This window comes from Falco rusticolus, chromosome 17, assembly GCF_015220075.1.
Source record: "Falco rusticolus isolate bFalRus1 chromosome 17, bFalRus1.pri, whole genome shotgun sequence".
In the NCBI taxonomy this organism is placed as follows: Eukaryota; Metazoa; Chordata; class Aves; order Falconiformes; family Falconidae; genus Falco; species Falco rusticolus.
Genome location: NC_051203.1, coordinates 4374205 through 4388123, shown reverse-complemented (window position 1 = coordinate 4388123; position 13919 = coordinate 4374205). Strand labels below are relative to the sequence as shown.

The following is a 13919-nucleotide window of genomic DNA, read 5'->3' as shown; positions in this document are numbered from 1 at the left end:
TAATTTCTCTTAAACTCAGTGAAGTACCGGGCTTGGATCGCATCCTTTGCTAGTCGGTGTCCACACGAAGGTGTTTGCATCCCGCAAAGGCACAAGAAGCACTTTGCTCGGGGCAGGGAGCAAAATGCTCTTCAGCTGGGGAAGGCATTAAATGTCCCTCGTGCCATTTAATTACCAGCATCAGCTCTCTACAGTGGGAGAGGAATTTGGTATCCCACGGTACAACACGCAGCTTTCCAATGTATTTCATTATATCAGCACTTTGTGAATTAAGCAATGATACAAAACCAATATTTGAGGCCTGTTAACTTGGCATCACAATAAAAAACAACTTGTTAGCTTTGAAAGAGGCTGCTTTCTGGGGGGAGGAGGAAGAGAATTCGGTCTGCAAGCAGGACTGGCAGTTAGAAAGCCCAGTAAATGCCGAGTAGAGAGTGGCAAACCCCAGATCCCTTTATTTGCAATATCCTTTCCCAAAGTTTGGGGTTCAGTTAAAGCTGAATCTAGACCCAGATTTTCCCTAACGGGGGGTTTGCAGCACCAAACACCCCGGCAATGCGCTTCCCGAACCTGCCCCCTGGTTTTACCTCTCTCCAGTACTATTTATCCTGTTAGTGCATTAGGAGAGCGAAGCAGATACTCATCAGCATCTTGATGCAACATAACCCTGTTAAAATGGATTTCTATGGGCTTTGCTGATGTGAGCATTAGAGAACCAGAGCACCCAGATGAAAACAGTGGGGGAAATGTTGTTCTGAGTTGCATAAATCATTGAGAAGAGGGGGAGGCTTGGCCAGGGGGGAGGATTTTCAGGACTGAGACAAAGAGTGGGCAGATTGCTTAGGAGCTAGAGGTTTTTTTGCTCGTGTCCCTTGCCACCATCCCCTAGGTGTTCGGCATCAGGGCGCTGAATGCACCGAGGGCATCGTCCCCAGGTCCAACCCTTGGCCGGTCCCACTACACCAGGTGGGATCAGCTGCTCGAGCGTGGGGCTGGGGGGGCCTGGCTGGTGCTCGGGGGTACCCCCAGCCTCCAGAGCTTTTCCAAGCAAGTTGCAACTCGCTGAATGTGGGGGTACCCCCGATGCCAGCAGGAGTTAGAGGGACCTTGTTTAATGTGTTAGGTGGAGGCAGGTACGTGGGAATAGGGAGGGGAAGGTATAGTTTCAGCTATAAAGAAATAAATAGCTAGAAGGAAGGAAAAAAAAATAAAAGAAAAAAAAAAAGCTAAATGTGCCGGACTTCTGGCAGCACGTGGTCCTACCTTTCAAGAGACCTTCATGGTCCATGTGGATAGACCAGGTGAAAAGGAGAAGAAAGAATGGGAATAAAACAGAGAGAAGCAGAAAGAGCCTGATCAGAGAGAGATATGATGAGGTCTGCATTTACAGGGGCAGTGCTAAAAACCAAAAAGAAACGTCTGCATTCCTCATGGAGCTAATTGCCTCGTTATACCAAATGGAGCCAGTGTCATTGTTCAGAGCTGGAAAAGCTCAGGCAGGGCAGAGCGGGTCATGCAGGTGGGCGGTGGGCTGGTGGCACAGCGCTGGTGGCACAGCGCTGGTGGCTGAAGTCCATCAGCGAGCAGCTGTAGGGAACACCAGTCGCTGCTGGTAACCGACATGCAAGAGGGCGAGGGCCGAGGGAATGGGTCGCTGGGTTTCCCCGCCAGCCTTCTGCTGGGTTTCCATGATAGAGTCATGCACTGGCACCGTGTTACCTGCTGACAAGCCTACACCTCCCCCGGCTGCTTCGCCAGACCTCCCCACGCCAGACTCGGAGGACTCTGCATCCTCCTGTCTTGGTGTCTGCTGAGATGGGGCAAGCTGGTGCTGCCTGCAGTGTGTAACCTGTGCCACAGGACACTATCCTGAATCCCAACTGGAGCCCAGAAGCTAAAACCTCTCAACTTTCCCTTCCCAGTGGCCAGGGTTTCCAGCTGACTCCCCCACGTGCAGCTTAAACATTTGGTATAATGAGGCACAGTCACTGGCACAGAACATTGTCCAAGGATAATGGGTCTCCTGCTTTGAAAATAAGCTTCTCAGCTTAGCCTCTGCTCAGGAAAACCATTATTCTGTTAGTGCAACAGAAAGATGTGACAGTATCTCTTAATTACAGGCTGCAGAGATTTGAAAGTTGCATGCACAGGGCATTAAGGACGTGAGATATGATGAGAGCATATCAGACATGCTATGTGGAGGTGGGGAGGGAAACCAATGAAGAGCTCACGTCAGCTCAATTCCTGTCCTTGCTTGAAATACTAATTGCTACCCTCCTTGAGCCTAACATCACAATCATTTTGAATCTTAATCAGCCAACAGCGTTTCATATCAATCCTTCAGGTTCACCTTCCTTTCTGCCTCCTTGAGGGAAGCCTCCTATTACTTCTTCCAGGAAACCTGGTGTTCCTGAGAAGAGAGGGCAAAGTTTATGGGTTGTTGGTTTTTTTTTTTTCTGTTGTTGTTGTTCTTGTCTGATAGGATTTTTCCCCCCCATCTGGTCTATGGGACAGCGTGATTGAAAATGTGGGAGCATCTTGGAGCTTGGTTGTTGCCCTTCTACTGACTTCTGCCTTTAGCTCGCAAACTTTTGGGAATGGGGCTGTCAATAAAAAGTCGAGCTTCAGCTAAGCAGAAGCTGCTGTGGAGGAGGATGAAGGATTTACCCCATTCCTTCCCATTGCCTGGAAGGCAATGCCCCTTGGATGGTGCTTGGGCAGTAAATGCAGCATTGCTGCCTGTTGCAATGCTGCCAGCCATGCCAAGAGCCTGGTTTTCCTTTTGTGCAAGGCAAGTGGTCCTGGCAATGCAGTTGCCTTAGAGCAATGGGGGGTGACTGCAACCACCTCAGCGGACTCTTGAGAAGCAGATCTCTGAAATGGGTGCGTACTGCCAGAAGCTCGGCTGTGGAGACCTTGCCTGAGATCCAGGCGATGGAGCTGAGCCTGTGGGGTTGTGTGCGGGTAGCTCCTCGGTGATGAGGTGTGTCAGGCTTGCGAGATGGTGTTTACACCATCCCACAGATTTGGGAACCAAGAGGATCCCTATCATGACTCAGAGCATTAAGGGGACTAGTTTTGGTCAAAGTCTGGACACTAGTTGTGCAGTAAGCGGTTACAGGTATGGCTCGTACCTGGGCAGGGAGCGCTGCCTGCACTCATAAAATCGTGCCTGGGGAGAGATGCGTTAGATCTGGGGCAAAGCCTGTAGCAGGGCCAGGCTGAGCTGATTTATTTCTGCTGTTCACTATGTCTTGGCCAGGAATCCACAGGGAACATCCCCAGACTGTGGGTTGTATGTGGGCTTAATGTAACTGCCCCGGCGTGGCTTACTACCACTAGAAGTGAATACCCAGAGGTGTCCCTGGGTGGTGTTTAGGGCAATATAGAATTGCCACCTTTTCCTACAACGCGCCGCTCGTTCTGGTCCCTGCTGGGGTGTATTTGTATTCTGTATCGTGCCATCAGAAAACTGGGGAGCTTGGGGCTTATGACATCCTTTAGAGAAAGAGAGTTGCTATTGAAATGGAGTTACCGTGCTACTAACAATATAAATGTGGTTGTATTGAGGGCTGCAGTTGTTCTGCTTCCACTTACGTATTGTGTGCAGGCGGATATATTAATTTTGCTTCCTCTAAAGTCTTCAGCGGAACACGTGTGTCTTATTACATCCCTTACTGAATCATAAATAAATTCTTCCTGTCCTTGCTACTTCAGTTTGTAACATTAGGAGTATTGATAATGACACGGGGTTTAATTAACCCCTGTTCTGAAGTCAGGAGAAAAAATTCCTGCTGGCCTAATCGGCCTTTGGATCCAGCTCAGATGGAAAGGTGCGTTTTAATTCTTTTAAGGAAAGCAAAGCCCACTGTAGGCACTCAGAGGGCAGGCTGGGTATGCTGTCATACAACCTCATCATCTGTCGAGTGTAGGCAACCCAGTGAGACCTGATGCTGTTACCTGCTCCTGCTCCTTGCACCTGAGCAGGCTTGGGAGAGCTGCTTGCCCCTTTCTGAAATATCCTGGGAGTTTTCCTGGGGTAAAAATGGGTGCGGCTGCTCTTCAAAGGATGCCGTGTTGCGTGAAAGCAGCTGAGCGGAGGTGGGGGGAACTCAGAGGGGTTTTAGCAGAACCGCTGCTAGGCTGTGCTGCAGCCCGCAGAGGCTGTTCTGTAGGGTTGGCTGGGGGACCTTATGGAAAAGCCTGGACTGGACTGCAGGCAGACCCCCAAATTGGTACTCCTGCATGCTTTCAGGGCTGATCCAAACATAACTCTGGGCATTTCTGCCCTGGATCCTCTCTTATGGGTAGGAGAGAGGCTGAGCTACAGAGTGATATACCTGAAATACCCTCAGGCTGCTTCGGTGTTTAATTTCTTCTTATTTTTTTTTTAATGTTAGGGGTGTCATTAAGGTCGATCTGCACCTGGGAAGAGCTGTATCCCGGGTAACTGATGCCAAAGTCCCAGCTCTCTGCCCGGACTGATCCTCCCAGGCTGAGACAGGGAAAGGAGACCTCAGCAGCATCCTTGCAGCCTGGTGACTCTTCCAGGGCTTTAGGCAGGAAATGTTTCCTTGGATAGAGGACTTGTAGAGAGAAGGAGGCAGGAGGAGGAAGGTGGGAGAAATAATTTAAGAGGCTGTGTGGCACCGTGGTGCTGCGGTTATGTGGAAGGGTAGCGCGGTGAGGTCTGTGATGGCTGGGAGTGGGGCTGATGGGGAGACGTGGTCGCGTGGGTACACACATGCCAATGGAAGCATACCTGTAGTCGAACGATCCATCTTCTACATTCTTGTCTTCGGGATTTAGATGCTCATCTTTATTGTCTCGTACTGTAAACAAGCACATCCCCAACATTCACGTTAAAAAGCAGTAGGGAAGATAAAAAGCTTTACGAGACAGTAACACAGCAGCTGGCGTTGAGGCTGTCTTTGTGAAATCCCTGCGGGGTGAAGTACAGCTTTTCATTGACTCCATAAAAAAATAAAATTAAAAAAAACAACCCACACCTGGGAGGGCTTGCAAAGGGCTTGCAAAGGTGGCTGCTGTGGTGGCACCAGGGCACAGGTGCTCCAGACAGCGAGAGAGGATGTATTAATTGGTGACTTTCCTTAAGACTTATCTCTGCTTTGCAAAAATTTTAATGAGATTTTTTGCCTGAAAAGATCTTTTTCTAGATAAGGACAAGCAAATTTGCAGAGTAGAGGTTGGGTCACGCACAGCAGGAGTGTCCAGCTCTGCAGCCAAAAGTCTGCACAGCACAGAGCTCTCACCTGACCTTTAATTAACTGAAACGCTTCCCACTAATAATAGCGTTCCCACTGCAGAGAAAGAAGAGCCTTTGTAATCAGAAGCATCTATCTGAGAGCAATACGATTTGATTAATCCCCAGAAGCCTGGGGATGTTTAAACCATGAACACAAATAATTGCCATGCAATGCTCTTACCTGGGTATTTCCCGCCTCTGCTCCTCTTGATGAAGCAGACGATCAAGAGAATAAGGACCAGGAGAGCTATGGCACACATCAGCCCGATGAACCAGCCCTGTGTTGCGATGTCCACGTGGTTCTTGGTATAAGCTGGGAGGAAAATGGAAAGCAAAAAGAGCTATAAGGGGCAGACCACAGAGGGAAAGCAGGTGAATAGTAAGACACAGTCCACCGGCTTAAAAATCATCATTAGCGCTGCATTTGTGTGTCTGTGTGTGTACTGACCAGATTATCTGAGACTGTAGCACAGGGATCTGTGGCTTTTGCTTTTTTTTCGGTTTTCTTCTGTGGTGGTAGGTCAACTCAACGTTTTAGCAGGAGCTACAGACAGCGAAGGGTCACAACAGAAAGTAAAACCTAGCACAGACCAGTGAGAAGGGTGCGTTGCAAATAATGGCAAAAGAAGCTGGGTAACAGATTTGATCTTTCATTTTACTGTGTCTGAAAACTGCCCTGGAAGCGAGAAGGTCTGAAAGAAACGTGTCCAAGCAGATCCAGTCCCTGGTGGCTGGTGAGGCTGAGCAGCACCACTAGATCCAGAGGGTTGCTGAGCCCTGAAGGGCTCATTAGCAGCCTGGAGCTGGGAAAATCTCAAATCCTGCAAGGCAGCCTTGCCCAAGCCGCAGAGGCGATGGGCAGTGGCTCTGCTGCCACCACCGCCAGGGTCCTGCCGCCTTTGGCTGGCTGTAGGGGGTCTCCAGGGCTGAGAGGGGACTTGTGGAAGCCCACCAAGACTTGGCCAACGCACAAGGAGGGACATAGCACTGGGAACAGCTCTTTAAGGAGTGGGTCCCAGGTAGCTTTTTTCTCTTTTTCTCTTGGGTTAAGCTCTTTGTACCACTGCTTCCAGCACCCTCGCAGGGCTGTTGAGTATTGATGTGATTAATACCAAGCAAGGAGGTGCCTTGGTCCCCCTCTGGCTCCTAACGGCCGTGTCCTCCCTCACGTACTCTGACTTGTTTGCAGCTCCCATACACGGTCAGACAGACAAATATGTGTCCTATAAATAGCAACAAGCTGCCATTTTCTGGCTCTCATTGACATGCACTTCGTATTCAGCAAGACAGAGCAGAGGAGAAAATAACCTTCAGCGCAGCAGGGGGGCTAAATTTAACCAGACTGCAGTACAAACAGAGAGAGGTATTCCTGGCAGGAGCGTGGGAGATCTGGGCTGGATGGGATGGAACTGGGATTTAGCAGGGGTTTGCCTGAGATGGGCAGCACAGTGCAACGAGCATCTTTTTGTGTTGCCCATGTGCCGGAACCCAAGGTGGTGCTTACAAAGAAAGCATAAAAGAGAGGCAACAACTTTTAAAAATGGATTGAATTGGTAAACTTTCCTAACCCGCACCATTTCAGGGCTGCAAGCGCGCACTTATTCCATCAAAACTGAACCCAAGAGAAGAGGTGCTTTCCTTAAGATGGAATCTAAGCCACGTTGTCAGTAGGTAATTGCAGCCAAACCCTGATGAGGAAAGTCAGGTAAAAGAGAACAACAAGACAGGGTACCGTTTGCTACAGGAGTTACGTCGCTCCCTGGATGCTCTGGGTTTGGGAGAGGCACCGAGCTCCTGGGGAAGCCAGGTGGAAGAAGCTGCCTAATGGTGCCGTGGCTCCCTTCTGCTGCTTTTCCCTCTAATGCTGCCGGATTTAATATTTACCTTTAACGCAACCTGAGCTACATAGTCCTCAAAGACGCGCACTTACTATAATGGAGAGAATGAGATTATAACAAGAGGAGCTGAGAACGGGATTCAATTAGCTGAGTGCTTGGGGAGGAAAAGGGGAAGAAAGCTTTACTGGACAGCTTGGAAATGGAAAAAGGTTGTATTGGCAGTCCTGATGGGATGAGGTTTCTGCAGAAACCAGCGCTAAGGGGTAAATAAGGAGGTCTTTGAAGTACGAAACGCCAGAGCCGCCTGTGAGGTGGGTTTGTGCCACCACACGAGTCAGGGCTGAGTTTTACAGGGAGGGAAGGGTCTGAGTACCAAGTCACCAGGGGATCTTGCAGTAGGATCGTGGCACTGCCTATCGCCAAAGTAGAGGTATAATTGCCATCCTTCCCAAAAAAGCAACACATGACGACAAAATTATAGTCACAGCAATCTTGTATTTAGAATAAACGAGTGACTGTCATTGCAGCATTGAGAGAGAGAAGATTAAGTACATGGCTGTCAGAGAGGATGTTTTGATTTGCTTTAATGTAAGGCCGACGTCAAGGGGAAACAGCAGAAAGCAGCTGTGTAATCGAACAGGTATTGATTTGAAGTGCAACTGCAGTGACTTTTTTTATTTTAAATTAATGATAATCTTGTGGCAGAAAACACATTACCTAACAGTTGTAGTTTATATGCCAATAACAAAGCTGACCCTGTTCCACCAACAGAATTTTGTTTTTCTTTCTTTGTAAGGCAGACTGCTGGGTTGCTAAAGTCTCACTGGCTCCAGCCTTGCATGAGCTGCTTCATGAAACAGACAGGTTCCAAACAAAACCAGTGTTTGTACAGGCTGGGGAATTTTTCTTTTTTTTTTTTTTTTTTTTTTTTTAAATTTAGAAGATCTCTTTGTATTAGACTATGTTTGTGGTTTCAGGGTGGTGTTTACTACTGGAAGGAACTCTGTTGGGTTATTGAGCTGTTGGAAGCAAAGTTGGAGGGCGATGTCCTACAACCACAGTGCGGGTGGACTACTTATTTATCTACCCTCAAACGGAAGAAACCTTTAGAACAGCTATTTGCAAAACATTAAAAAAACAAAACCCACAAAAAAAACCAACAAACAAACCCCCCCCCCCCAACAAACCCGGAACAGTGCTTTTTTTGTCAAAAGCATTCCTGATGGCATATGATTGTCAGCGGGGGCCAAACACTTGTGTCAGCAGTATCCAGCCAGCAAATAAATGGGTCTGCAGCGTTTATGCATGCAGGGATGGCGATAGCTCCGTGCGTCCTACAGCGATAGGGCTCAGGTCACCAATCATCCTCTATCGCAGGGACAGAGGTGGCCCCATCCTTTACTCTCCATGATATAATATCAGTAGGAACCCCTTAATTACAAAAAAATAGATATGCTGAGACTGCCAGCATCAATCAGCCAAGGATTTTGCTTCCTCCCCTCCCCAGCCCCGCTTTCTAACGATTCCCTGCCCCTTGCTGTCCGTTGTGCAGGGGGCTGCCCCCTCTCCCCCCAGATCCCAAAGGGCATGAAAAGCAGGAGAGAAAAGAAAAGAGGCGGGTCCGCGTTGGGAAATAATTATCCTGAGAGACACGTTGCATGGTATGGGGTGGCGGCCGTGGAGCTGGTGGTGATTTCTGAGTCAGGGGAGGGTCCAGAAGCAGAAATAAAATTGGGGGTGCAACATTGCGGCTGGAGCTGTTCTGGAGACAGTCTGAGTTGAAAAATCAGCTCTTACTGTCTGGGGTCAGAATCAGCCCCTGCAATGTAGGAGCAGGCTGGGAGCCCAGGGACTGGAAACCTGCAGACAGTTTGCGTGTCTGCGAGCCACGTCCTGCTGAAGCAAAGCTGTGAAAACTCCCGAGGCCAGGCAGCCGTGCTGGCCGGGGTGTGCAGCGGCAGAGCGATGGGGGAAAACCCAGTGAAAAATAAATCACTTCTGAAAACACGGCTCTCTGCAAAGGCAGGCGTGTGCCGGGGGCTGCTGTGCCGGGACTTTGACCACATCGCAGGGTGATGGAGCAGGCTGAGGAGGAGGCACGTCAGACCTCAGCGTGGGGCAGAGGCAGGACAGAGCCAAGGTCAGCGCTCGCTGGGTATTTCTCGGTGCTGGGCAGCATTAGACATGTCGAAATACCAGCGGTTGCCATCTAACCCCGCGTCATCTTAGCACATCAGAGAATTACTTGGCAGTGTTATGCCTTACCAGATTTTTGGACACCAAATAAGATGGGGGCGGGGGGGTTGTGTGTGCTGCTGCTCCCCACCTCCCCCTGCAGAACTCCCTTGCTCTGCGTTACGTTTTCTTTTTTGCATTTCCCAGCAAAGAGACTGGTAAGTGCTTGAGCTTTCCATTACATGGCTGGATCTGAGCAAAATAATTTTAATTTTTGAAAATCACAGCCTCTGCGTACTACATCTGTCAGTGTGGGTCTCTCCGGTGTTGCTTGCTCCTTGGTTTTTCAGCTAAGTGTTTAGACCCACGCTTTGACAGGTGGTGTGCGCAGATTCCTACGGCAAAACCCCCGGGTGAATACAAAGGAAATAACGGCTGGTTTGAGTTACTGGAAGTCATCAAATGTGAACAGTGAAGTTCTATAAATGCATAAAGCCTGACTCAATACCTATAGAAGTCAGTCAGGGTATTTCTCTGGCATTTGGTGGGCAGTGTGGGAAGCCCATGATTAGAAAGCTGTAAAAATCACTCAGGTGCTAAGCCTGGAAAATTGCTCATGCAATTAATTGCACAGTTGCCAGAGGGAACGTACCTGGAGGATGGAAAGCCCTAGCATGTGCCACATGCAGCTCTGACCGAGGTCTTCTGCAAACACCACGTTCCCCATCCCAGTCCTGCCCCTCACCTGCATCCCATCACCAGTACATCCCCTCCTGCCCCTCTGTCATGACCTGGGGCCAGCAGCGTGCACGCTCTCCAGGGCCAAAGCAACCACTGCCACCACGAGTAGCAACACGCGTGTGGAAGTGCAAACACGCAGTGGCAGGGCTTCAAGCAGAGCCGCATGACAACGTAAGAATGTTCTCTCCACCCTCCTTCAGGACCCTTTCCTTCCAAGGGACCCCCATCCCCTCCCGGGGCTCTCCTCCTCCCTGCAATGTGGAGCGACCTCCCGGCGATGCTGAGGGTGGCTCTTTCGTCAGGGCAGAGATGGAGGGGCTGCCGGGGGGGTGGATGAGGGTTGTTCCATGCGCTCATGGTCACACCACCTCCCACCACCACGCGAATGCTGTCGGCGGTGATGGATGGGACATGCCTCGGAAACGCACCCCGCGGCGGGGCTGAAGCCCATCTCACCTGAGCTGGTGGTAAAGGTTATGTACGAGTGTTCACTGGGGCTAGACCATATGGGGAACACCCACAGCTTGTACATCATTCCCGGCGTCAGATTCGCCAGCTGCACAGAGGAAGGGGTCTGAGCTTTAACAGGGATAGATTTCTCTGTCTTGTTACCTGAGAAACAGAAACCGCACATCAAACCCAGCCGCAGGAGGCTCGGAGAGATTACCGTGTTGACACTGCAGGCAATGCATTACGCTATCCCTAGCTGCTGAGCAGAAATAATACAGCCTGATGGTCAAGGAGCTATTAACGGCTTTGTGATTATTTCTCACTGAGAATAGAAGAAAATCAGTGATGCAGGAATATGCTGGGAGGGTTTGCTGCATCCCTGCTTGCCATACTGGAAAAAAATACTGGTAGCTATTCAGATCTCTCCCTACTTTTATAGACTGGATAGGTCCTTTATCTGCCCAGCCTCTAGATATTTGAGTATTTCCCACAAAAGCTGTGAAATCTGCCTGGTCCTGCTCAGCTGGATGAAGGTGCTAAGGACTCAAGAAAGGAGCCAATTCTTGTGCTTTCAGGAGTGGTACCTGTGCACTGGTTTTGCTGGTGGCTTAAGGAGGCTTTGAATGAGCTGGATGTTGCAACCTGCTCGTGATTCTGCTTTTGGGGGGGAGAGTTTAACCCTTCAGCTCAAGGAGGGATGCTCGCAGGCTGGTTGCTGCCAGGCTCTATCCGAGGATGACCTTGTCTTTGCACTGTGCCGGGAATCGTTGGCTGATGAGCTTAATGCTGAGCATTAAACCATCAAATTAGAAGCAAGCCTGCAGCAGGGCTTTGATTTGTGGTGCTGGAGGTGTGCGCCTCCCAGTTCAGCAGTGCTGCGGGCAAGGAGAAGTGTGGGTTTGGGGCCAAAAGCGTGCCGTTTGCTTCAGATGCCACCAGAAAGGGAGGAGAGCTGTGGCTGTTTGGGAAGGGCTGAAATCTCGGAGATTTCCTCCTTCCTGGCCCGATCCTGGGAAGGGTATCCCGTGGTGCTGCTGCAGCCCATCCCGAGCACAGACTCAGCACGTGGGCTCTGGAAGGGCATCGCCTGCGCTTTGTGCTTCCTGGTGATGGGGAAAACCAAGGCTGGCAGGGGGTGGGGTGGGAGCTGAAATACTTGGCATTTAGGGCTTGGAAAGCTGGTGCATATCCCGAATTATGGAAACTGGTTAGAAAAGGGAAGGCTGAGCGCAGCGCAGCTGCCTACGGAGCAAGACCAGGTACTGGCTGCACATTAGAAATCGTTTCAAGAAGAAATCAAGGTCATCTCTTAAGCAGTGTTGTAAATGACCAAAAGTGGTTTGCTGTCAATAATTACACCTAGCTGGTTTATTTTAAATGCCGATTTAAGACTGGCGTACCAGATGATATGAGGGCTGAAATGGCTGGGAAATAAAGTCAGAGATAAGCAGTAGTCATCACTGCCTATCTATAAAAAAAACAACAAAACCCAACCAACCAACCAATAACACGTAAACATCTTTCTAAACGAGTACTAAAACCAGAGATGCTGGCTTTGAGTTTCCAGACTTAAGTACTTAGCCTTACAATATTAAGAGACAATGATATCTGATACGACAGGAGGTTTGGGATCATAGATGATTCTGCCAACTCCAGGTTCAAGAAAGCTCATCTTCAAAGGTGATTAAAATTGGTCTCCAATTTAGGTAGATATCATTTGGTTTCCCCTTAAAGTTTTGTCCCCTTTTGTATTTTTTTTTTATATATATATATATATATATATATTTATATATTTAAGGCTCTTTAGGTTGTGACCATGTGCAGCCCAGCTCAATGAACAGCCTTGCTCATCTATGTTTCATAAACATCTTACAGCAGTCGATGCAAGGTGGGGGAATCACTTGTCGGTCACCAGTGTTAGCTCTGGTGCACACTCAACAGCCACAACCATGACCTGTTCCCCTCTCCCATCCCCCCCACGGCCACAGAGCATCATTCCACACACAGTAAGTAATTAAGACCGACTAATAGGTTATAATCGTTGGAGCTGGCAGGATCTCTAATGGCGTCACCACCCTGTAGAGTCCCCACGCGATCTGATGCTTACTGGTGATATACTTAACCACAAAGTCAGTTCCTGCAGAGTAATTGTGGCTCCAGGTGATGTTTGCCCAGTTACTATTAGCCATAGCTCTTATGTCCCATATGGACGATCCATTGGTGGCTGGTGGACAGGTTAGAACAGGAGTTAGTATTTTGGATTATACACGAATGAGACCCCATCTAGCATCTGGTGTCGGTAAAACCCTACAAAATCATTCCTGAAGTTAATGCTTTGAGCTTCACCTACGAGCGTGCCTACGGGACGTATTTGTTCTTTTCAAGATCCTTAACCTGAAACTTTTGGGGGAAGTTCAGTAGCAGAAGCTCGTTGCGTATGGATGGTTTAAGTCCAACTGCACTCAGCTTATCTTTGGAGTCTGAAGACTTCTGTGGCACATCCCTGAGGATTTCGGTCAGCAGGGAAATCTGACTAAACTCGTGCCCAAACGCACGCGGGGGACACGTGCGTGAGTGTGCACAAACTCACTGCCACAGCCGAGAAGGAAAGAGTGGGGAAGAATATTGTCACGTTACTGGGTCTAGAGACAGCCAGTGGGGCAATGAAGTCACTCGTTTCTGATTTTGAAGTTAAGGATTGTCGACGTTGCTTTGGAGAGCGGATGAACTTCATTTCTGGTGAAGTAGAGCTAATCCACTAGTTTAGTGTGTATTTAAGTGATGTTGGGTGAGTTACACCTTGGGTTTATCCTTACTGTTATTTACTTCAAGGTGTAGCTCAGGATTTGGTTTGACAAAATACAGACAAATAACTGCAGTCCCTGGGATGAGGCCAGCTCCGTGACCTTTTCCTAAAGGAAATTGCAAGGACCTGACACTGCGGGGTCGGGGACGTGACCTAGAATCCCTCTAACAAATGCCACCTGCGCTGCCACACAGTTGCCCTGTCTGCCCGCATTAGGGCTCACCCCTCATGTCCCCAGGCTGGTTTGGGACACGTGCGGTTCCTCTGGCAGCTCCTCTTTTCCTCCCTGCTCCGTGGCAGCGTGTGCCTGGCCACTGAATTGCCTATTTGCCAGCAGCAACTTTTTCCCCACGAGGTCACTTTGTAGTGACTGTGTTGCGGTAGCGATCTTGCTTCGTTACTAAGACCTCCCGTTCAGCGACCTGCATCCCTTGCACCAGTTTGTAAGCTGGTTTTGTTCTGGCAGCGCAGTTCCCTGTTTCCTTTCCCTTGGCTTGCCATTAGCAGCTCAGCACCGTGTAAGGCTCCTCTGGCTGGGGAGGGTGGTGGTGTCCCGAGCTGGAGCACAAATTTGCATTTCTTAGTTTAGGCCTGTATCTTGAATAAGCAAATTAGTGCATCTTGAATAAGCAAAATGTGCTGC

The 13919-nt window shown here is 49.3% G+C and overlaps 1 protein-coding gene across 24 annotated transcripts in view; it reads right to left on the bottom strand.

Moving 5' to 3' along the window:
* NFASC (neurofascin) overlaps window positions 1–13919 on the bottom strand; it is a 97141-nt gene that overhangs the window by 6636 nt on the left and 76586 nt on the right. For 9 of the 24 annotated variants that reach the window (XM_037410316.1, XM_037410324.1, XM_037410320.1 and 6 more), the window contains 5 exons: window positions 12578–12694; window positions 10477–10632; window positions 5448–5579; window positions 4763–4832; window positions 1264–1275 (listed from right to left, as the gene is read on the bottom strand). In XM_037410316.1, the coding sequence (XP_037266213.1) occupies window positions 1264–1275; window positions 4763–4832; window positions 5448–5579; window positions 10477–10632; window positions 12578–12694 (487 nt within the window). The remainder of the gene's footprint in view (window positions 1–1263; window positions 1276–4762; window positions 4833–5447; window positions 5580–10476; window positions 10633–12577; window positions 12695–13919) is intronic. The other 15 variants (XM_037410336.1, XM_037410334.1, XM_037410337.1 and 12 more) reach the window with 3 other exon arrangements.